A 21,080-nucleotide genomic window follows, 5' to 3' on the forward strand; every position below is an offset into this window, starting at 1 on the left:
TGATAATGGGGCGGTAATGGGGTATAAATGCCGGGGGGGGGGGGCCATGCCTCCATCCCCCCCCATCGCCTCACCTTGACCAGGATTTCCACCCGGCTGTGGGAGAACCTCTCAATGACCGACTCGACCCAGATGAGCGGCTTCACCTGCGATGGACACGGAGGGGGGGATGCGGTGAGCCCCATGTGTGTGCCCCCCGTGCCCCAAAGGTGCCGGTGCCGCGTGCTCGCCTGCGTGCTGAGGCGATAGGCCATGAGCTCGAAGTCGCCGTCGGGGGGGATGAAGGAGATGGTGCGGTCCGAGGCGAAGCGCGCCAGGCGCACGCACTGGTGGAACCGGACGTCCTCCAGCTCCACCGACCGGCTCCTGCCCCCTGCCACGGGACCCCCAACACGTGGGGGTGATGGGAGGACCACACAGAGCCCCAGGGAGGGGATGGGAGAACCCCATAGAGCTCCAGGGAGGAGATGGGAGAACCCCATAGAGCCCCAGGGAAGGGATGGGAGCCCCCCATAGAGCCCCAGGGAGGTGAAGGGACCCCCACATAGAGCCCTATGGAGGTGATAGAAGCCCCCCATAGAGCCCCATAGAGGTGATGGGACCCCCCCATAGAGCCCCAGGAAGGTGATGGGAGCTGCCCCCCCCATGGAGGTGATGGGACCCCCCCATAGAGCCCCATGGTGCTGATGGCCCTCCCCATGGAGATGATGGGACCCCCCCATAAAGCCTCATGGTGCTGATGGGTGCCCCTATGGAGATGATGGGACCCCCCCCCCCCATAGAGCACCATGGAGGTGATGAGAGACCCCCCCATCACTCACTGCCGGTGAGCTCGAAGAGGACGCGGTCGTTGAGGCCCAGGCGGAGCTCGGGCATCCCCGAGAGGAAAACCTTGAGCCTGATGGTGCCCAGCACCTCACTGAGCAGCACCGCGCCGCTGGCGCTCACCTGCGGCAACCGCAACCGCTTACGGCCGGGCTGTGGGCCTGGCACCAGCACTGGTAACGGCACTGGCACCGGCACCATCAACGGCACCAGCAACAGCAACGGCACCATCAATGGCACCAGCAACAGTAACGGCACCGGCACCATCAACGGCACCAGCAACAGCAACGGCACCATCAATGGCACCAGCAACAGTAACGGCACCAGCACCATCAATGGCCCCATCTCCATCAATGGCCACATCTCCATCAATGTCACCAGCACCATCAATGGCCCCATCTCCATCAATGGCCCCATCTCCATCAATGGCCACATCTCCATCAATGGCCCCATCTCCATCAATGTCACCAGCACCATCAATGGCCCCAGCACCATCAATGGCCCCATCTCCATCAATGTCACCAGCACCATCAATGGCCCCATCTCCATCAATGTCACCAGCACCATCAATGGCCCCAGCACCATCAATGGCCCCAGCACCATCAATGGCCCCAGCCCCAGCTCCATCAATGGCCCCATCTCCATCAATGGCCCCATCCTGCCCCCCGAGCCCCCCCTCACCAGCAGGTTCACTGCCTCAACGACGTCGATGAAGACCTCGTTCCTCTTGTAGCGGATGCCCTCGGGGCGCCAGGACACGGCGCTGGTCACGGTGCTGGGCACCCGGCACCCGCCCCGCTCCAGCTTGGTCCCCTCCTGTGTGATGTACCTGGGGGGGGTAGGACCACACCACAGAAGGGTGATGGGGGGGTGCGGGGGGGTAGGACCACAGAGGGGTGATGATGGAGGGAGGTCCTGGGGGGGGTAGGACCATAGAGGGGTGATGATGGAGAGGGGGTCTGGGGGGCTAGGACCATAGAGGGGTGATGATGGAGGGGAGGTCTGGGGGGCTAGGACCATAGAGAGGTGACGGGGGGGTCCTGGGTGGGGGTAGGATCACAGAGGGGTGATGGGGGGGGTCCGGGGGGGTCTCTGCCCCATAGCCCCCCCCAGGCCCTCACTCCTGCAGGATCCTGCTGTCGGTGGTCTGGGGGAAGCCGAAATCCATGAGCTCGTCCAGGAGCTCGTAGACGGTGACGAAGTTGTCCCGGATGCTCTCCTCCTCCAGCTCCTTGAAGTACTCACGGAACACCTGCAACGGGGGGCGCAAGCGTCCCAAAAGGGGGGGTTCCTCCCCAAAATGGCAGTTCCCCCCCCAAATGAAGGTTTCCTTCCCAAAATGGGGGTTTCCTCCCCAAAATGAAGGTTTTCTCCCCAAAATGGGGTTTCCTCCCCAAAATGGGGGTTTTCTCCCCCAAAATTGAGGGTTTCCCCCTCAAAATGAGGTTTTCCTCCCCAAAATGAGGCTTTCCCCCAAAAGATGAGGGTTTCCTCCCTAAAATGAGGGTTTCCTCCCCAAAATGAGGGTTTCCTCCCTAAAATGAGGGTTTCCTCCACAAAAAAGTCGGTTTCCTCAACAAAATGAGGGCTTCCTCCCCAAAATGGGGGTTTCACCCCAAAGACGAGGGTTTCCCCCTCCAAATGGGGTTTTTCTCCCCAAAATGAGGGTTTCCTCCACAACAATGTGGGTTTTCCTCCACAAAATGAGAGCTTCCTCCCTAAAACGGGGGCTTCCCCCAAAAACAAAGGTTTACCCCCCAAAAACGTGCCATCCCCCCCCAAACTCACCTCCACCACCTTATAGAGGAAGGAATACACCAAGGATGCGTTCCCGTTCTTCTTGGTGGTGGCCACCACTATTGGGGGGGGGGGGGTTAAGGGCAAACCAAAGGGGAAGGGGGGTACCAAGGGATGGGGGTGTCCCCCCGATCCCCATAGGGATCCAAAGGATACGGTAGAGGTTGGAGTGCTTGATCCAGAGGAAATGGACGTGGCCGTGGGGCAGGAGCGGCGCCAGGGCCCCCCTCCTCCTCCCGCTGCAGCATCAGCCCCATAAAGTGCTCGATCTCCCCCAGCCCCACATCCCCTTTGTAGTTGCGGCTGATGAGGGGCTAAGGATGGGGGGGGGAACAATGATGGGGGGGGGAGGATTAGAGGGGACCCCCCCCCAATTGGGGGTCATTGGGGTCGACCCTTTAAGGGGGGGGGTCCTCACCTTCCCCTTGAGGTCGAGGATGAAGAGGGCAGAGGCGGCCATGGCGGTCCCCGCGCACGTCAGCGCCGCCGTCACCTGCGCAGGTGAGCGGCAGCGCCCCAGGGCCTTAAAGGGGAAGGATCGGGCCCCAGAGGCAATGGGGGGGAACCCCCACACATGGGGACCCGCCGTTCATGGGACCTCCCATCCATTGGGTCCCCCAACACCCATGGACCCCCCATTCATGGGACCCCCAATCCATGGAACCCAACACCCATGGGACCCCCCCATTCATGGGACCCCCAATCCATGGACCCCAACACCCATGGGACCCCCCCCATGGGATCCACCATCCATGGGACCCCAACACCCATGGGACCCCCCCCATGGGATCCACCATCCATGGGACCCCAACACCCATGGGACCCCCCCATGGACCCCCCCATGGATGGGGTCCCAATGGGACCCCGACTCCCACATCCCCATCCCAGGGGGTCCCCGATCTCCACCCTGCACCCCCCAATGCTCCATCTTTGGGGGGGTTCCCTGCACCCCCAACCCCGCTGTCCCACAGCATCCCCGAGCCCCTCCCTCGGCACCCCCGAAGTGGGGGGGGGTCCCGGGGCTCCCCCGCAGCGGGGTCCAATGGGGGGGGTCCCGGTGATGATGGGATGGGGACCCCCCCACATTTGCTAATGGGGAACCCCCACTCCATAGGGGCAAAGCGGGGGGGCGGGGGCACAAAGCATCTCCCATTGCTCCCGTTGACATCAGCGGGACCCTATGAGCGGGCCCCGTCAATACCGGCCCCGCTGCTTTATTATTGCCTCGGATGGGGCAGGGAACGCGGCGTCACCGGGATAGGGAAGGGGAACGGGATCGGGAACGGGATCGGGAATGGGTAGAGAAACGGGATCGGGATAGGGAACGGGAAGGGGATCGGGAAGGGGAATGGGATCGGGAACGGGATCGGGAACGGGAACGGGATCGGGAACGGGAAGGGGATAGGGAACGGGATCGGGAACGGGAACGGGAACGGGTAGAGAAACGGGATCGGGATAGGGAACGGGAAGGGGATCGGGAAGGGGATGGGGATCGGGAACGGGAACGGGAAGGGGATAGGGAACGGGATCGGGAACGGGATCGGGATCGGGAACGGGATCGGGAACGGGATCGGGAACGGGAACGGGAAGGGGAACGGGATCGGGAAGAGGAAGGGGAACGGGAACGGGATCGGGAACGGGATCGGGAACGGGAAGGGGATCGGGAAGGGGATCAGGAACGGGATCGGAACGGGATCGGGATAGGGATCGGGAACGGGAAGGGGATCGGGAAGGGGAACGGGAAGGGGATCGGGAACGGCGGCCCCGACCCCTACGGTTCCCGTTGCGGCTCCTTTAACGCCGTTGACGTTACCGGACGGGAGGGGAGGGGGGGGGAACGGGCACGCCCAGGGCGGAGCGTCCGGAGCCGAGCGACGGCGTTGGCAATGGGGGGCCATGGGGACGGCTACTACGGGAAGCACGGTAGGGACGGGGGGGGGGCCTGTGGGGGTCCCGGTGTTGGGGCGGGGGGGGGGGAACGGGAACGGGAACGGGAACGAAACCGAAAGCGTTCGTTTGGGTCCGGTTTTGGCCGCCCTGGAGCCGGTGTAACCGGTAGCGCGGCGTGGCTGCGCCGTGGGGAGCGATGGGGCCGGACGCGTTCGGGCCGGGGCTTGGCTCCGAGCTGGGGGTGGGGGGGGATCCCTGCAACCCCCCCCCCCCAAAATCACCCGGAAGTGGAACCCCCCTAAAGCCCCCCCCCGCTCCCTCCTGGCTGGGTTCCCACCCTATAAATAAAGCCGGGATGTGGGATCTGGGGCTGGATTCCCAGCATTCCCCCCCCCGCGCTGCTCCAATGGGATCGGGGGTATCCCAGGCAGTGTTTACATTGGGAAGATGATGGAAGTGGGTTTTCCAATGGGAATCCCGCTCCCGGAGGCCGCTTCCCTCCGGATTCCGGCCCGAGCGTTGGGTTCCCTGCTGAGGAGGAGGAGGAGGAGGAGCCCCCTTCCTCCCCATCCATCCCACCCCTCGTTGTTCCCATTCCCAATGCGCTTCCCTAGGGACGCCGCAGAAGTACGACCCCACCTTCAAAGGTCCCATCTACGACAGGTAAAGAGCAGAGGCACCGTGATCCCTCTTCCCATTCCTGTTCCCATTCCCGTTGCTGTTCCCATTCCCGTTCCCATTCCCATTCCCAACGCTGCTCTTCCCTATGGCAGGGGCTGCACGGACATCGTCTGCTGCATCCTGCTGGTCCTCGCCATCGCGGGCTACGTGGTGGTGGGCATCCTGGGTACGTGGGGAAGGGGGGGGGGCTGAGCCTCCAATGGGGATGGGGAGGTCTCCATGGGGAGATGTGGGTCCGAGGCCCATGGGGACGACCACGACCGCCTCTTCCGCTTCCCCACATGCAGCCTGGAGCTATGGGGACCCCCGGAAGGTGATCTACCCCACTGACAGCCGCGGGCAGTTCTGCGGGCAGCAGGGGACCCCCAATGAGTACGTGGCTGTGCCCCCCTGGGTACCACATCCCCACTGCCCTCCTGGGTACCACATCCCCACTGCCCTCTTGGGTACCACATCCCCACTGCCCTCCTGGGTACCACATCCCCACTGCCCCCCTGGGTACCACATCCCCACTGCCCTCCTGGGTACCACATCCCCACTGCCCCCTTTGGGTACCACATCCCCACTGCTCCCCTGGGTACCACATCCCCACTGCCCCCCTTGGGTACCACATCCCCACTGCCCTCCTGGGTACCACATCCCCACTGCCCCCTTTGGGTACCGCATCCCCACTGCTCCCCTGGGTACCACATCCCCACTGCCCTCCTGGGTACCACATCCCCACTGCTCCCCTGGGTACCACATCCCCACTGCCCTCCTGGGTACCACATCCCCACTGCTCCCCTGGGTACCACATCCCCACTGCTCCCCTGGGTACCACATCCCCACTGCCCCCCTTGGGTACCACATCCCCACTGCCCCCCTTGGGTACCACATCCCCACTGCCCCCTTTGGGTACCGCATCCCCACTGCCCCTTTGGGTACCACATCCCCACTGCCCCCTTGGGTACCACATCCCCACTGCCCCCCTTGGGTACCACATCCCCACTGCCCTCTTGGGTACCACATCCCCACTGCCCCCCTTGGGTACCACATCCCCACTGCCCCCCTTGGGTACCACATCCCCACTGCCCCCCTTGGGTACCGCATCCCCACTGCCCCCTTGGGTACCACATCCCCACTGCCCCCTTGGGTACCACATATCCATCCCAGGGGGTCCGGACAGTGCATCCCTGTTCTATGTGGGTGCTGCTTTGCTTTGCAGGGGGAAACCTTTCCTCTTCTACTTTGACATCGTGAAGTGTGCCAGCCCCTTGGTGCTGCTGGAGTTCCAGTGCCCGACCACCCAGGTATCGACCCAGCTCCCTCGGGATGCTCCGGCTCCTTGGGATCATGGGATGGGTTGGAAGCATCCTTAAAGCTCATCCGGTTCCATGGGCAGGGATGCCTTCCATTTGAGCAGGTTGCTCCAACCTGGCCTTGGTGGGATGGGGCATCCAAGCCTTCTCCCTTCAACCCATCCCAGTGTCCCGCTGCCCTCATAGTGATGAACTTCCCATGATCCCATCTTCATCTCCCCTCTGGCGGGTTAAAGCCATTCCCCTTATCCCATCCCTCCATCCCTTGTCCAAAGCCCTCTCCAGGTTCCCTGTAGCCCCTTCAGGAGTGGAGGTGGATCCGGAGCTCTTCCAGCTCTCCCAGCCCGTGTCCTCCTCTCCTTCCCAGATCTGTGTCAGCGAATGCCCGGACAGATTCCAGACGTACCTGGATGCCTCCCACTCATCCCAGGGGCTGGAATACTACCGCAGGTTCTGCGTGCCCGAGTTCACAGGCCTGCAGAAGGTGGGTCCACGGGACGGTGTCAGCTTTCCCATGGGGTCATTCCCACCCACAGTGCTGACATCCATCCCGTCCATCCCCGTCCAGGATCCCCTCCGGGTGTTGGCGGACAAGGAATGCCCGGCCGTGCTCATCCCCAGCACCCCACGTAGGTCTGGAGGGCAATGGGGCTGTAATGGGGCCATTCCAGTGGGGCTGAGGCTCCTGGTGGGGGGTTCCAGGGATCCAGTGGGGGGTTGTGGGTCCGGGAAGGGGTTTGGACCCTTGTCCTGAGGTGGGTAGGTGGATGGATGATGGATGATGGATGGATGATGGATGGATGATGGATGGATGATGGATGATGGATGGATAGATGGATGATGGATGATGGATGGATGATGGATGGATGATGGATGGATGATGGATGGATGATGGATGGATGATGGATGATGGATGGATAGATGATGGATGGATGGATGATGGATGGATGGATGATGATGGATGGATGGATGGATGGATAATGGAGGGATGGATGGGTGGATGGATGGATAACAGATGGATGGATGGGTGAATGGATGGATGGATGATGGATGATGGATGGATAATGGAGGGATGGATGGATGGATGGATGGATGGATGGATGGATGGATGGATGATGGAGGGATGGATGATGGATGATGGAGGGATGGATGGATGGATGGATAATGGAGGGATGGATGGACGGATAATGGATGGATGGATGGATAATGGAGGGATGGATGGATGGATGATGGAGGGATGGATGGACGGATGATGGAGGGATGGATGGATGGGTGATGGAGGGATGGATGGGTGGATGATGCCGCTTTTCCCCCTCTATTCCCAGTGGCACGCCGATGCTTCCCGGCCATCCAAGCCAAGAAGGGAGTCATCATGGTCGGCAACGAGACTACCTACAACGATGGCCACGGCCAGCAGAGGAACGTCACCGACCTGCTGGAGGGAGCCAAGTGAGTCCATCCCTATGGGCTGGATGGGGCTTGGAGCCCCCTGCTCCAGTGAGAGCTGGAGGAGCTTTGGGATCCCTTCCAACGTGGTTCTATGGTGGGTTTGTGCTTGCAGGAAAGCCAACGTGGTCCTGGAGGCCAGGCAGTTGGCCATGAAGATCTTCGAGGACTACACGGTCTCCTGGTACTGGATCCTCATGTGAGCATGGGATGGGAGATGGGGCGGGATGCTCTGGAGCCCCTCATCAGCAATTCCCGTTTCTAAGGCACCCTTAAAGGTTGGGATGGGGAAGGACCGGAGCTGAGCGCCGGGGGGATGCGGTGCTTGATGCGCCGCTGCCTTCCTCCCGCAGAGGCCTCGTCATCGCCATGGTGGCCAGCTTGGTCTTCATCGTCCTGCTCCGCTTCCTGGCCGGGATCATGGTGTGGGTGATGATCGTGATGGTGATCCTGGTGCTGGGCTATGGTGAGCTTCTCCATGGCACTGGTGCTCATGGAACTCCACAGGCTCCTATGGGAGCGTCGGCGTTGGTCGGGCGCCGAGCGGAGCCTTCCGGCATCTTCGCTTCCCACTTTTCCACCAGGGATCTTCCACTGTTACCTGGAATACGCGAAGCTGAAGGGGGAAGCGGGCTCGGACGTCTCCCTGCAGGACCTGGGCTTTCAGACCGACCTCCGTGTCTACCTGCACCTGCGGCAGACGTGGCTGGCCTTCAGTGAGTGCCCCCTTCCTCCTCCTCCTCCTCGGGATGCAGGGATGGGCGCTCGGCGGAGTGGTACCCAAGGCGCGCCTTGTCCCCGGCAGTGATCATCCTGAGCATCCTGGAGGTGCTCATCCTGCTGCTGCTCGTCTTCCTGCGCAAGAGGATCCTCATCGCCATCGCGCTCATCCGGGAGGCCAGCAGGTCCGAGGACACGGGGATGGGCTCGGGCTCCTGCCGCCAGGGACGGGACTTTGACCAGGGTTGGGCCGTGTTCCCGGCAGGGCCGTCGGGCACATCATGACGTCGCTGCTCTTCCCCTTGTGCACCTTCTTCCTCCTCTGCCTCTGCATCGCCTATTGGGCCAGCACCGCCGTGTATCCTTCCCTCTTCCTCCTCCTCCCGGGAGCATCGGGTTGGGATTGACCCCGCACCCCGGTGCAGCGGGCTCCGGCACTGAGGTCCGTGCGCTCCTTAGCTCGCCCCACAGCTTCCTCTCCACCTCCAACGAGGCTGTGTACAAGGTGTTCGATGAGGACACGTGCCCCTTCGCCGGCCGGACCTGCACGCCCGAGGTGCGGGCCCTGGGATGCACGGGTTGGGGTCCTGGCATCTTCAGGCTCCTCCAATTCCAGCCCCCTGGAACACCAGCGCCGCCTTCCATAGGGTGCTCCAGGCTGACCCCATCCCAGTGAGGAGCATCCCAAGGTCCCATCTCCATCACCCCTCCAGCGAATGGGTCGAAGCCATTCCCATTGCCCCATCCCTCCATCCCGCTCTCCTCTACCCCCTTTGCCCCCCTTGGAGGCGATAGCTCCAATCAGAGCTCCAACATCCCCTTCCAGGAAGCAGGAAAAGCTCTTCCCAAAGCCAAGCCCCCCATTGCGGGGACCCCGGTGACCAACCTCTTGTCCTCCCTAGACCTTCAACACGAGCAACGTCACCAAGCAGTGCCCCAGTGCCCAGTGCCTCTTTGCCTTCTATGGGGGGGAGACGTCCTACCACCGGTACCTCATCGCCCTCCAGTTCTTCAACCTCTTCATGTTCTTCTGGCTCGTCAACTTCGTCATCGCCTTGGGCCAGGTGACGTTGGCCGGAGCCTTCGCATCCTATTACTGGGCCTTCAAGAAGCCCGAGGATATCCCGGCATTCCCGCTCTTCTCCGCCTTCGGCCGCGCGCTCCGGTAGGGTCCCTCTGGAGGAGGAGGAGGAGGAGGATGCTCCTTGAGGGTTGGCCCATTCCCTAAGCAGGGGGGTTCGCCCCCAGGTACCACACGGGCTCCTTGGCCTTCGGCTCCCTCATCCTCGCCATCGTCCAAGTCATCAGGGTCACTCTGGAGTACCTGGACCACAGGTTGAAAGGTACGGGAGGGACGGAGGAGAGGGATGGGGTTCTGGGTGCCACGGATGCTCCCATGGCTCCCGGGGCCGGTGGGCGTCAGCGGTCCAAGGGAGGAGGGGGGTTTTCCTTGGGGGATGCTGTAGGGGTGGGATGCGGCTGCTGGACCAATTCCCGCAGTCCTGTGGGTGTCCATAGGGAAGCTCATGCCTGGCTGCAGGGCTCTGCTGGTCCCCCAGTGCAATCAGCACAAGTGTGGGTCCAAGGGTGTGCACCTATGGGGCTCATCCCAGGGATGTGGAGCATGGGGTGCAGGCGTGGAGGCAGGGATGGGGCAGCTGGAAGGGGACCGTGGGATGCAGGGATGGAGGCAGTGATGGGATGCAGGGATGCAGGCAGTGATGGGATGCAGGGATGCAGGCAGTGATGGGATGCAGGGATGCAGGCAGTGATGGGATGCAGGGATGCAGGCAGTGATGGAATGCAGGGATGCAGGCAGTGATGGAATGCAGGGATGGAGGCAGTGATGGGGCAGCTGGAAGGGGACCGTGGGATGCAGGGATGGAGGCAGTGATGGGATGCAGGGATGGAGGCAGTGATGGGGCAGCTGGAAGGGACCATGGAATGCAGGGATGGAGTCAGTCATGGGATGCAGGGATGGAGGCAGTGATGGGGCAGCTGGAAGGGACCATGGGATGCAGGGATGGGGTCAGTCACGGGATGCAGGGATGCAGGCAGTGATGGGATGCAGGGATGCAGGCAGTGATGGGGCAGCTGGAAGGGACCATGGGATGCAGGGATGGGGTCAGTCACGGGATGCAGGGATGGAGGCAGTGATGGGGCAGCTGGATGGGGACCATGGGATGCAGGGATGGAGGCAGTGATGGGAGGCAGGGATGGAGGCAGTGACATGAGGCAGGGATGGAGGCAGTGACAGGATGCAGGGATGGAGGCAGGGATGGGGCATCTGGATGGGGACCGTGGAGACCTTGACCTTGCTCCCATCTCGTGCTTTGCCTCCTCTCCCAGCTGCAGAGAACAAAGTGGCCAAGTTCCTCCTGAGCTGCCTCAAATGCTGCTTCTGGTGCCTGGAGAAGTTCCTCAAGTTCCTCAACAGAAACGCCTACATCATGGTAAGAGGCTCCAAAGGGTGATGGATACAAGGGGGGGGGGGGGGGATCTCAGCCTCCGTTGGATTGGGAACCAGATATCCAAGGGGCTGGAATGGGGTGATGCTTTCCCCCCCCGACCTTCCAGATCGCCATCTACGGCACCAACTTCTGCACGTCCGCCCGCAACGCCTTCTTCCTGCTGATGAGGAACATCATCAGGTGGGTACCGCGGGATGCAGGCGGTGCGGGAGCATCCCGGCCCGGCCCGGAGCTCATCCCGGCCCTCTTCCCAGGGTGGCTGTGCTGGATAAAGTCACGGATTTCCTCTTCTTCCTCGGCAAGCTCCTCGTTGTGGGAAGCGTCGGTAAGAGGGGGAGTTCCTCCCCTTCCGCTTCCCAGCACTCGGCTCTGTGCTTCCCATGGGATCGAGCCTTTCCACCCCCCCCTTTACACCTTCCCTGCCTGGCATTCCCGTGGCCATCTCCATCCCTTGCTCCGCCAGGAATCCTCGCCTTCTTCTTCTTCACCCATCGGATAAAGCTGGTCCAGGACACGGCGCCGGCCCTCAATTACTACTGGGTGCCTATTCTGGTGAGCTCCTTCCTCATCCCTTGGGATCAATCCCAAACTGATCCTTAACCCAGTCCCGCGGGAAGCAACCCCTTTGTCCCCCCTCATCCTGCCCCCCCCCCCCCCTCCGCCCCCATTGCATTGTCCCGAATGGGGCTGCTCGTGTCCCCCCACCCTCCTTTCCCTTGGGAATGCTGGATCCAGTGGGATCCCCCCTTGGTGGATGCCAGGGGATGATGTGACACACACCCCCCCCAAATCCCTCTTGCAGACGGTGATCGTGGGCTCCTACCTCATTGCCCATGGGTTCTTCAGTGTCTATGGGATGTGCGTGGACACCCTCTTCCTCTGCTTCTGTAAGTGCCATCCCCGTGGCTGCGGGCCCGGAGCTCCCCATTCCCTGGCCTCCCTTCTCCCCCTCCTTTGCCTTTCCTGGCTCCTTCCTTCCCTCTGCCTGTCCCTGGCGCTCCCGCAGGAGCTCTCGGTCTTTCTGCTTTGGGGCTTTGGGGGAACCAGACTGGGACTAACTTGGACTTCTCCTTCTCTCTTCCCTCTCCTCTTGCTGTCTCTCTCCCTGTTCTCCATCCTCTATCCCTGCTCTTTTCCATGTTCTTCATCCTTCATCCTTTCCTCTCTCCATGTTCTCCATCCTTCATCCCTGTCCTTTTCTGTGTTCTCCATCCTTCATCCCTGCCTCTCTCCACTTTCTCCATCCTCCATCCCTGATTTTCTCCACCTTCTACATCCTCCATCCCTCCCCTTCTTCATGCTCCATCCCTTCCCTTCTCCATCCTCCATCCCTTCCCTTCTCCATCCTCCATCCCTGCCCTTCTCCATCCTCCATCCCTGTCCTTCTCCATCCTCCATCCCTGTCCTTCTCCATCCTCCATCCCTTCCCTTCTCCATCCTCCATCCCTGTCCTTCTCCATCCTCCATCCCTGTCCTTCTCCATCCTCCATCCCTTCCCTTCTCCATCCTCCATCCCTTCCCTTCTCCATCCTCCATCCCTGTCCTTCTCCATCCTCCATCCCTGCCCTTCTGCATCCTCCATCCCTTCCCTTCTCCATCCTCCATCCCTGCCCTTCTGCATCCTCCATCCCTTCCCTTCTCCATCCTCCATCCCTGCCCTTCTCCATCCTCCATCCCTGTCCTTCTCCATCCTCCATCCCTTCCCTTCTCCATCCTCCATCCCTTCCCTTCTCCATCCTCCATCCCTGCCCTTCTCCATCCTCCATCCCTGCCCTTCTGCATCCTCCATCCCTGCCCTTCTGCATCCTCCATCCCTTCCCTTCTCCATCCTCCATCCCTGCCCTTCTCCATCCTCCATCCCTGCCCTTCTCCATCCTCCATCCCTTCCCTTCTCCATCCTCCATCCCTGCCCTTCTGCATCCTCCATCCCTTCCCTTCTCCATCCTCCATCCCTGCCCTTCTCCATCCTCCATCCCTGCCCTTCTCCATCCTCCATCCCTGCCCTTCTCCATCCTCCATCCCTGCCCTTCTCCATCCTCCATCCCTTCCCTTCTCCATCCTCCATCCCTGCCTCCCGCCCCTTCTCCCTCTTCCCCATCCCGGCCGCTTCTCCCGGGGCTTGTGGCAAGGCGAAGACCTGGAGAGGAACGATGGATCCCCGGAGCGGCCGTTCCTCATGTCCCCTGAGCTCCGCCGGATCCTGCTCAAGGGCAGCCTGGAGCCTTCCCAAAGCCCCGAGAGCCAGGGCTAAGGAAGGAGGGGGGGGGGTCTGCATCCTGTCTTCCTATGGGATGTGCTCAGCGCGATCCATAGCTCCCACCCTGCTCCCATTCCTCGCCCTGCTCTTCTTTGGGAAGAGCTGCCCATAGGAGGATGCAAAGCTGCTGCTTCCGAGCTTCCGGGCCCTCATCACCGACTCCGTGCCTTGTGCCCGTGGGATTGGGAAGCGGAGCCTTCCAGCATCCCAAGTCCGGGATCCTTTCCTTGCCTGTCTGCTGGTGCTGCAGGGCCGTGCCCACACGGATCCCCTCTTCCCAGGCCACGTTCCCATCCCTCCCGGAGCATCCGGAGGCGTTTTCCCAAGGGCTGGAGCTCTGTTGGATGCTTTGGGATGGGTTGAGCCGTGGTCCGAAGCGCTTGGTCCTTATGGCGCGGAGCCGGGTCTGGAGCGCTGAGATTGCTCCGGAGAGGATGGGAACGGCGTTCCCGGCATTCCCAAGGGATCTCCGCTCACTGTTGAACCTTCCTGCTGCCCACCCCCCTGGATAAAGCCATCCCATCCCTCCCCCCCAGCTCTCTGCTTCCTCCTCCATGCTCTTTATCATCACCCAATCCCAATCGGAATCCGAGCTCATCCAATTCCAACCCCCTGGAACACCAGGGACCCCTTCCCATAGGGTGCTCCAAGCTGGATTTGAACAGGGATGGGGCATCCCCACCTTCTCCCAGTGTCCCACCATCCTCACGGGGAGAACTTGAACTTGTGCCTCCGACCCCATCCCCACCTCCCCATTGGAAGATTCCCTTCTCCCATCCTTTATCCCAAGCCTTTCCATAGGCTCCAGAGCTGCTCCATGGCATCCCTATGCGGGGGGGGGGGGGGGCATGCACCCCTGGTCCTCAGCAGCACCCATCAGGAGCTATGGGCTCCTCTCCTCCTCAGGCACCAAATCAGCGTCTCTGTGCCTTTAAGAGCTCCTTAATGGGGATGTGGGACCCCCCCCCATCCCAACCTATGGGTCTGCCCCCCCCCGCCGTGTGTGGGGCAATGGGGGGGGTTCTCTTTGCAGTGGAAGACCTGGAGCGGAACGATGGCTCAGCCGAGAAGCCTTATTTCATGTCCCCTGACCTGAAAAAGCTCCTGAAGAAGAGGAACAAAATCCCTCAGGATGCGTAGATCCTCGTCCCGTCCCGTTCTTCCCATCCCTATCCTTGGAATGAACCCAGAATTCCCATCTTTTCTGGGGGGGGGGGGGGTGTTGCTGCGGGATGGATGCTCCTAAAGATGCCACCTGGAAGCCTTGGGGATGCCAAGCCACGAGCATCAGCGGTCCAGCGCAAGCACTGCGCTATGGGGTCTGGCTCCAGCTGGGCCGAGTTCCGGCTCCCCATGGAGTCAATCCATGGAAATCCCGTTGGGATGGGTGCTTCCCATTGGGATTGCTGCTTCCCATTGGGATTTCTCTGCAGCCACCCCCCAAGTCTTGTGTTGCCGGTGGGGATTCCTCGCCGGGAGGAGCAGATCCTGCGGAGATCCCTTTGCTTCCCTGCTTCACCCCTTTAGATAAGGAATCCTGATGGGAATATCACCCGGGAATGCTGGAGGTGGACGGGAAAGCCGCCTCCTTTAGCACTGATTCCTTCCCATTCCCGCATTCCCACACCTGATCCTGTAGAGCAAAGCCTTTCCCATCCGCGCCCCGATGCTCGGGGATGGGCGCTGGGAGGTGCTGGTGTTTGTCCCTCTGCTTTTTGGGGTCGGATCGGGGGATTTTAAGCAAACCAAATGCCAAAAATGAAGTTGGCCTCTTTTTAGGTCTCTTAGGGGGTTTTGTAGGTGATTCTGAACTGGGTTTGGGGTGTTTTGGGGCAGTTTTGGGGGTGTTTTGTGTCGATTTGGAGCTGTTGCAGCCCCGTTTCCTTGGAGAGCTTGGAATCTCCACCTGAGAACCATGGAATGGGTTGGGAAGGAGCTGAAGATCGGGCCATGGGCAGGGATGGCTCCCGCTAGAGCATGGAAGGGGCGAGCTGGCCTAGGAAAGAGCCGAAAGGGATAGGGAAAGGCAAAGGGAGAGCCAAAAGGGACAGGGAAAGGCAATGGAAGAGCTAAAACGAGGAGAATCCTCTTGGTTTGGGGTAAAAGTAGGCCTAACAAAGGGAATAAGGACAGGGCTCCATTCAGGTCTATTGCAGGCTGATCCCTAAGGAATGCCGTTGGGTTCCTTCCCTGCCTGGCATTTGCATTCCAGACACTTTGGGGCTGGAAACGCCATCGGGAAGGGGCAGGGGATGATCCAGAACCCCCTGGCATCAAGAGGAAGAGGTTTAGGGCTGGAATTGCCCATGGTGTGGTTTAAGGCGTCCGGGGCTCCGGGATGCGACTTCTGTCCCGGCGTTCCCGTCCTCTCTGCTCATCCCATGGGGATGCTCGGGAATGGCGGAACTCCATGGAAAAGGGGCAGGGCTGATGTTCTCCACAATAAACTCCTTCTTTTCTCATGGATCTCTGAGCTCGAGGCTTCATTCGCTTGGGGGGGGGGGGTGTCATTGAGCATTGGGCATCCCTCAACACTCGGGATCAGCACGATCCAAACGGGAGTTTTCATGGAGCATCCGGACGCTTCCATCCCATTTAGGTTCATCTCCCAGTGAAGCCGAAGGGATCCAGGGATGCTCCTCCCTGAGCCCAAGGCTCACCCTGCATCCGAAGCTCCATGCCGGTCCATGCTTCGTCCCATCCCCATCCCCGTGCAGCATTCCAGGGTTAGGGAAGAGCGGCTGGCAGCTGCTCGTGGGAAAGGAGAGGGATCGATGGAGCTGAGCGGGAGCTTGGAGCCGAGGATTCCGGCTGCATCCGGGGCCGGCAGCAGGGGCAGGGCTGGGATCGTCCCCCTGTAATGGGCACCGGGGAGGCTGCATCTCATTGCACTGATCCCATATGGAGCTGACCCCATATGGATCCGATCGTGTATGGAACTGACTCAGTATGGATCCGATCCTGTATGGAACTGACCCCGTATGGATCCGATCCTGTATGGAACTGACTCAGTATGGATCCGATCCTGTATGGAACTGACCCCGTATGGATCCGATCCTGTATGGAACTGACTCAGTATGGATCCGATCCTGTATGGAACTGACCCTGTATGGATCCGATCCTGTATGGAACTGACCCCGTATGGATCCGATCCTGTATGGAACTGACTCAGTATGGATCCGATCCTGTATGGAACTGACCCCGTATGGATCCGATCCTGTATGGAACTGACTCAGTATGGATCCGATCCTGTATGGAACTGACCCCGTATGGATCCGATCCTGTATGGAACTGACCCCGTATGGATCCGATCCTGTATGGAACTGACTCAGTATGGATCCGATCCTCTATGGAACTGACCCCGTATGGATCCGATCCTGTATGGAACTGACTCAGTATGGATCCGATCCTGTATGGAACTGACCCCGTATGGATCCGATCCTGTATGGAACTGACTCAGTATGGATCCGATCCTGTATGGAACTGACCCCGTATGGATCCGATCCTCTATGGAACTGACCCCGTATGGATCCGATCCTGTATGGAACTGACTCAGTATGGATCCGATCGTGTATGGAACTGACCCCGTATGGATCCGATCCTGTATGGAACTGACTCAGTATGGATCCGATCCTGTATGGAACTGACCCTGTATGGATCCGATCCTCTATGGAACTGACCCCGTATGGATCCGATCCTCTATGGAGCTGACCCCGTATGGATCTGATCCTGTATGGAACCGACCCGGTATGGGACTGATCCCGTATGGAGCCGACCTTGTATGGATCCGATCCTGTATGGAGCTGACCCCGTATGGATCTGATCCTGTATGGAACCAACCTGGTATGGGACTGATCCCGTATGGAGCCAACCTCGTATGGATCTGATCCTGTATAGAACCGACCCTGTATGGAGCCAACCCCGTATTGATCCGATCCTGTATGGAACTGACCCAGTATGGGACTGATCCTGTATGGATCCGACCCCATATGGATCTGATCCTGTATAGAACTGAGCCAGCATGGAACCGATCCTGTATGGGACTGACCCAATATGGAACTGACCCAGTATGGGACCAACACAGTATGGGACCGATCCTGTATGGAACGGACCCGCTATGGGACCGACCCAGTATGGGACCGACCCCTTATTGACCAATCCGGTATGGAACTGACCCAACATGGAACCGATCCCGTATGGAACCGACCTGGTATGGGTCCGATCCTGTATGGGACCGACCCGGTATGGAACCGACCTGGTATGGAACCGACCCGGTATGGGACCGATCCCGTATGGGACCGACCCGGTATGGAACCGACCCGGTATGGAACCGACCCAGTATGGGACCGACCCGGTATGGAACCGATCCTGTATGGAACCGACCCAATATGGAACCGACCCAGTATGGGACCGACCCCTTATTGACCAATCCGGTATGGAACTGACCTGGTATGGGACCGATCCCGTATGGAACTGACCTGGTATGGGACCGATCCCGTATGGGACCGACCCGGTATGGAACCGACCCGGTATGGGACCGACCTGGTATGGAACCGACCCGGTATGGGACTGATCCCGTATGGAACCGATCCTGTATGGGACTGACCCGGTATGGAACCGACCCGGTATGGAACCGATCCCGTATGGAACCGATCTCGTATGGAACCGACCCAATATGGGACCGACCCGGTATGGAACCGACCCGGTATGGGACCGACCCGGTATGGAACCGATCCCGTATGGGACCGATCCCGTATGGAACCGACCCAATATGGAACCGACCCGGTATGGAACCGACCCGGTATGGAACCGATCCCGTATGGAACCGATCCCGCATGGGACCGACCCGGTACGGACCCGCCCCCTCCCCTCTGTCCCCGCCCCCTCCTCTCTGTCCCCGCCCCTTTCTCTCTGACTCCTCCCCCCCCCCGCGCTCCCCCATTGGCTGCCCCTTCCGCTCTCCACGTGACCCCCCGCTCAGACCCCGCCCCCCTCGCTGCGGTCTCGTCTCCCGCTCTCCCGCGCGCGCAGCGCCCCCCCCTCCCCCCTTCACTCCCCCTCCCCCTCCCCCCCCCTTTCTCCCCTCCCCTCAGGTCCCGGTTCCGGGTCCCGGCCCCGGTCCCGGTCCGGGCCCCGCCGATCGCGGAGCGGCCTCGTCCCCGGTACGGACACAGCGGGGGGGGGAACCGGAAACAAAGAGGGGGGAGGGGGGAGGTAACGGAGCCGCGGGGGGGGAGGGGGGGGCGGTGACCCGGCCCCTTCCCCCCCCTCCTCCTCCTCCTCCTCCTCCTCCTCCCATTGTGCTGAGGAGACAAGATGGCGGCGGGCGGCCGCGGTGAGCGCGGGGGGCCTGGGGGGGGGGGGGGGCACCGCGGGTCCCCCCGCACCGGGGGGGGGCGGTTACGGTTGGGGGGCGGGGGGGAGGGGGAGGGGAAGCGCCGTGATCCCCTCCCCCCCCCCCGGTTTTGGCTTTGCCGCCGCTTTGTTCTCGCAAATGGCGGCAGCGGGGGAAGGGGGGGGGAGGGGGGGTCTCAGGGACGCGCGCGTTGTCCCGTTCGGTGCGATAATCGCGATAGTAGCAGCCCCCCCCTTGTCCCGTTGCATTGGGAATGGGGTGGAAAAACGGGGGGATAACGGCGGTAATCGCGATAGTAGCATCCCCCCCCCCCGGTTTTCTCGTTCCGTTGGGAATGGGGTGGAAAAAGGGGGGGATAACGGCGGTAATCGCGATAGTAGCAGCCCCCCCCCCCGTTGTCCCGTTGCATTGGGAATGGGGTGGAAAAAGGGGGGGATAACGGCGGTAATCGCGATAGTAGAACCCATTTCCCCCCCCGTTTTCCCGTTCCATAGCGAATGGGGTGGAAAAGGGGGGGATAATGGCGGTAATCGCGATAGTAGCAGCCCCCCCCCCCCCGTTGTCCCGTTCCGTTGGGAATGGGGTGGAAAACGGGGTGATAATGGCGATAATCGCGATAACAGCAGCCCCCGCTCCTCCGTCCCCCCGTTGTCCCATTGGGAATGGGATGGAAAAAGGTGGGGATAATGGCGATAATCGCGATAGTGGCGATAATCGCGTGGCTTTCCCCTTCCCCGCGGCTTTTGTTCGCGGCTGGGAGCGGGAGGGAAGCGCGCGGCTCGTTTGTTTCCCCGTTCCCAACGGCGCTTCCCCGGGTCCATCCCGCCCCTTCTCCGGTTGAATCCAGTTATCAACCCCCCCCATCCCAGCCCCAACGAGGGGTTTGCCTCCATCCCAAGGCTTGGATGGGGCGGGAATGCCGGCATTCCAGAGAGCGGGAGCAGGGATGGAGCCTGTGGATGGAGCCTTTATCCATGCCTTTATCCATGCCTTTATCCATGGCTCTTCCCCCCCCCCCCCAATAAGAGGCATGGATCCTGCTGCAGGGGATCCCGGGAAGAGCCCGCTTTGGGATCCCGCTGCATTCCCAAACCTCTGGGGGTCTCCGTGGCACGGGGTCGGGAAGCATCCTCGGGATGGGGGGGGTCCATCCTGGAGCCATTCCTCCTGGAATGCACCCCAAGCAAAAGAGCATTCCCGTTTCCCTGTGGTCCTCGGAGGGGGTTATTCCGGTATCTTGGATACCTGTGGGTGTACGTGTGGTTCGTGTCGCCTCAAACATGGAAGATTACCTCTTCTTTCCCAGCTTTCCATAGCAGGGACAGTAACGTCCATCCAAAGGTCTCCTTTGGAGCGCAATCCCATTCCAAAAGGCAGGATTGGGAATGGTGGGATGCGAGGCCGAGCGCTGGGATCACCGCTGCATTCCCAATGGATCGAACCCTGTGCTGGGGCTTCTGCTTCCCTTGTGTGGAGGCTTTGAAGCGGGGCTTGAGGAACTCCGGGAATTCCCAGGGAATGCCAGGGGTTGGGATCACCCCTGTGTGGCCACAGGGAGAGGGAACCCAACCATGGCCTTCATTGGAGAGACCGGGAAGCGGTCCCATCGCCACCGAGCTGGGCTTTCCTCTCCATTCGAAGCCCCCATTCCCATTCCTCATTCCATGTGGGCAGGATTCCAGGCAGGATCTGAGGAGGGGAGAACCCCCCCCTTCCCTTTATCCCTTTACTGTGGCCATTGGGATGTGTTTGGCCTCAGTTGACTCCAGCTGCTGCTTCCGTAGCATTGGAATCAGAATTGGAATCAAAGGCATTTGGGAATACCGTGTCCCCAAGGAAAAGACCATTCCCATTTTCCTGTGGTTCTTAGAGGGTGATTATTATCTTGGATACCTATGGGTGTACATGTGGGTCGTGTCATTCCAGGCTGTGGGGCAGGATGTGAGGAGGGGAGACACCCCCCCCCCCCCCCCCTTATCCCTTGACTGAAGCCGTTGGGATGTGCTTGGCCCCACTTGACTCCAGCTGCTGCTTCCGCAGCCCTTTCCCTGCTGCTCGGCTCTTCCCACAGGAGGAGCATCCATTGGGATGAGGGAAGGACTCGAGTTGTCCCATTGCAGCTTCCTCTCTCCGTGCCCTGTATCCGTGGCACAAGACCTGCTTCAGGGTCTGTCGAGCGTCGTTGATATCGTTTGATATCAGTTACGTAGGGAAGCCCTGGTTTGATTCTGTATCAGGGGCCCCTCCTTCAGGAAGGGGCAGTTGTCACCTTTGCTGCTGCAGAGCTCGCACGCGCTCTGCGTGCACAGGAGTGAGCAGGAGCTTGGGAAAACCCCCTT

The 21,080-nt window shown here is 60.9% G+C and overlaps 2 protein-coding genes across 3 annotated transcripts; one reads left to right on the top strand and one right to left on the bottom strand.

Annotated features, from left to right (window-relative positions):
• Nucleotides 1-74: 74 nt before the first annotated feature.
• AP1M2 (adaptor related protein complex 1 subunit mu 2) lies at nt 75-3,172 on the bottom strand (the record flags this gene model as incomplete). The annotated part of the gene is given in 8 exon segments (XM_061444125.1): nt 75-373; nt 822-948; nt 1,507-1,654; nt 1,947-2,077; nt 2,614-2,681; nt 2,779-2,848; nt 2,850-2,936; nt 3,041-3,172. Coding segments are annotated over 8 exon segments (972 nt in total), but the record flags the coding sequence as incomplete, so codon positions are not given.
• Nucleotides 3,173-4,458: 1,286 nt separating this feature from the next.
• On the top strand, nt 4,459-14,607 carry SLC44A2 (solute carrier family 44 member 2 (CTL2 blood group)). 2 transcript variants are annotated; one of them, XM_061444124.1, is made up of 22 exons: nt 4,459-4,545; nt 5,127-5,175; nt 5,286-5,359; nt 5,481-5,565; nt 6,398-6,482; nt 6,859-6,975; nt 7,060-7,120; nt 7,817-7,940; nt 8,053-8,136; nt 8,291-8,403; nt 8,522-8,653; nt 8,743-8,842; nt 8,923-9,015; nt 9,129-9,213; nt 9,560-9,822; nt 9,906-10,000; nt 11,007-11,110; nt 11,235-11,308; nt 11,383-11,453; nt 11,592-11,680; nt 11,931-12,015; nt 14,419-14,607. In XM_061444124.1, the coding sequence occupies exons 1-22, from the start codon at nt 4,509-4,511 to the stop codon at nt 14,523-14,525; spliced, it is 2,127 nt and encodes a 708-aa protein (XP_061300108.1). In that variant the 5' UTR covers nt 4,459-4,508; the 3' UTR covers nt 14,526-14,607. The 2 variants fall into 2 exon arrangements, with proteins under 2 accessions (XP_061300108.1, XP_061300107.1); XM_061444123.1 differs by lacking the exon at nt 14,419-14,607 and adding an exon at nt 13,258-13,390.
• Nucleotides 14,608-21,080: the final 6,473 nt, after the last annotated feature.

Source organism: Pezoporus flaviventris, unplaced genomic scaffold (assembly GCF_033815535.1).
Source record: "Pezoporus flaviventris isolate CSIRO_AGI_PZ_B2104156 unplaced genomic scaffold, CSIRO_AGI_Pfla_v1 ptg000697l, whole genome shotgun sequence".
Classification (NCBI taxonomy): Eukaryota; Metazoa; Chordata; class Aves; order Psittaciformes; family Psittacidae; genus Pezoporus; species Pezoporus flaviventris.

What these genes read in the sequence shown, in the direction of transcription:
- SLC44A2 (XM_061444123.1), top strand. Translation starts at nt 4,509, where the DNA reads ATGGGGGGCCATGGGGACGGCTACTACGGGAAGCACG. An exon ending in GCTCATCCCCAGCACCCCAC is followed by an intron (nt 7,121 to 7,816) that starts GTAGGTCTGGAG and finishes CTCTATTCCCAG; the next exon opens with TGGCACGCCGATGCTTCCCG. An exon ending in TATTGGGCCAGCACCGCCGT is followed by an intron (nt 9,016 to 9,128) that starts GTATCCTTCCCT and finishes CTCGCCCCACAG; the next exon opens with CTTCCTCTCCACCTCCAACG.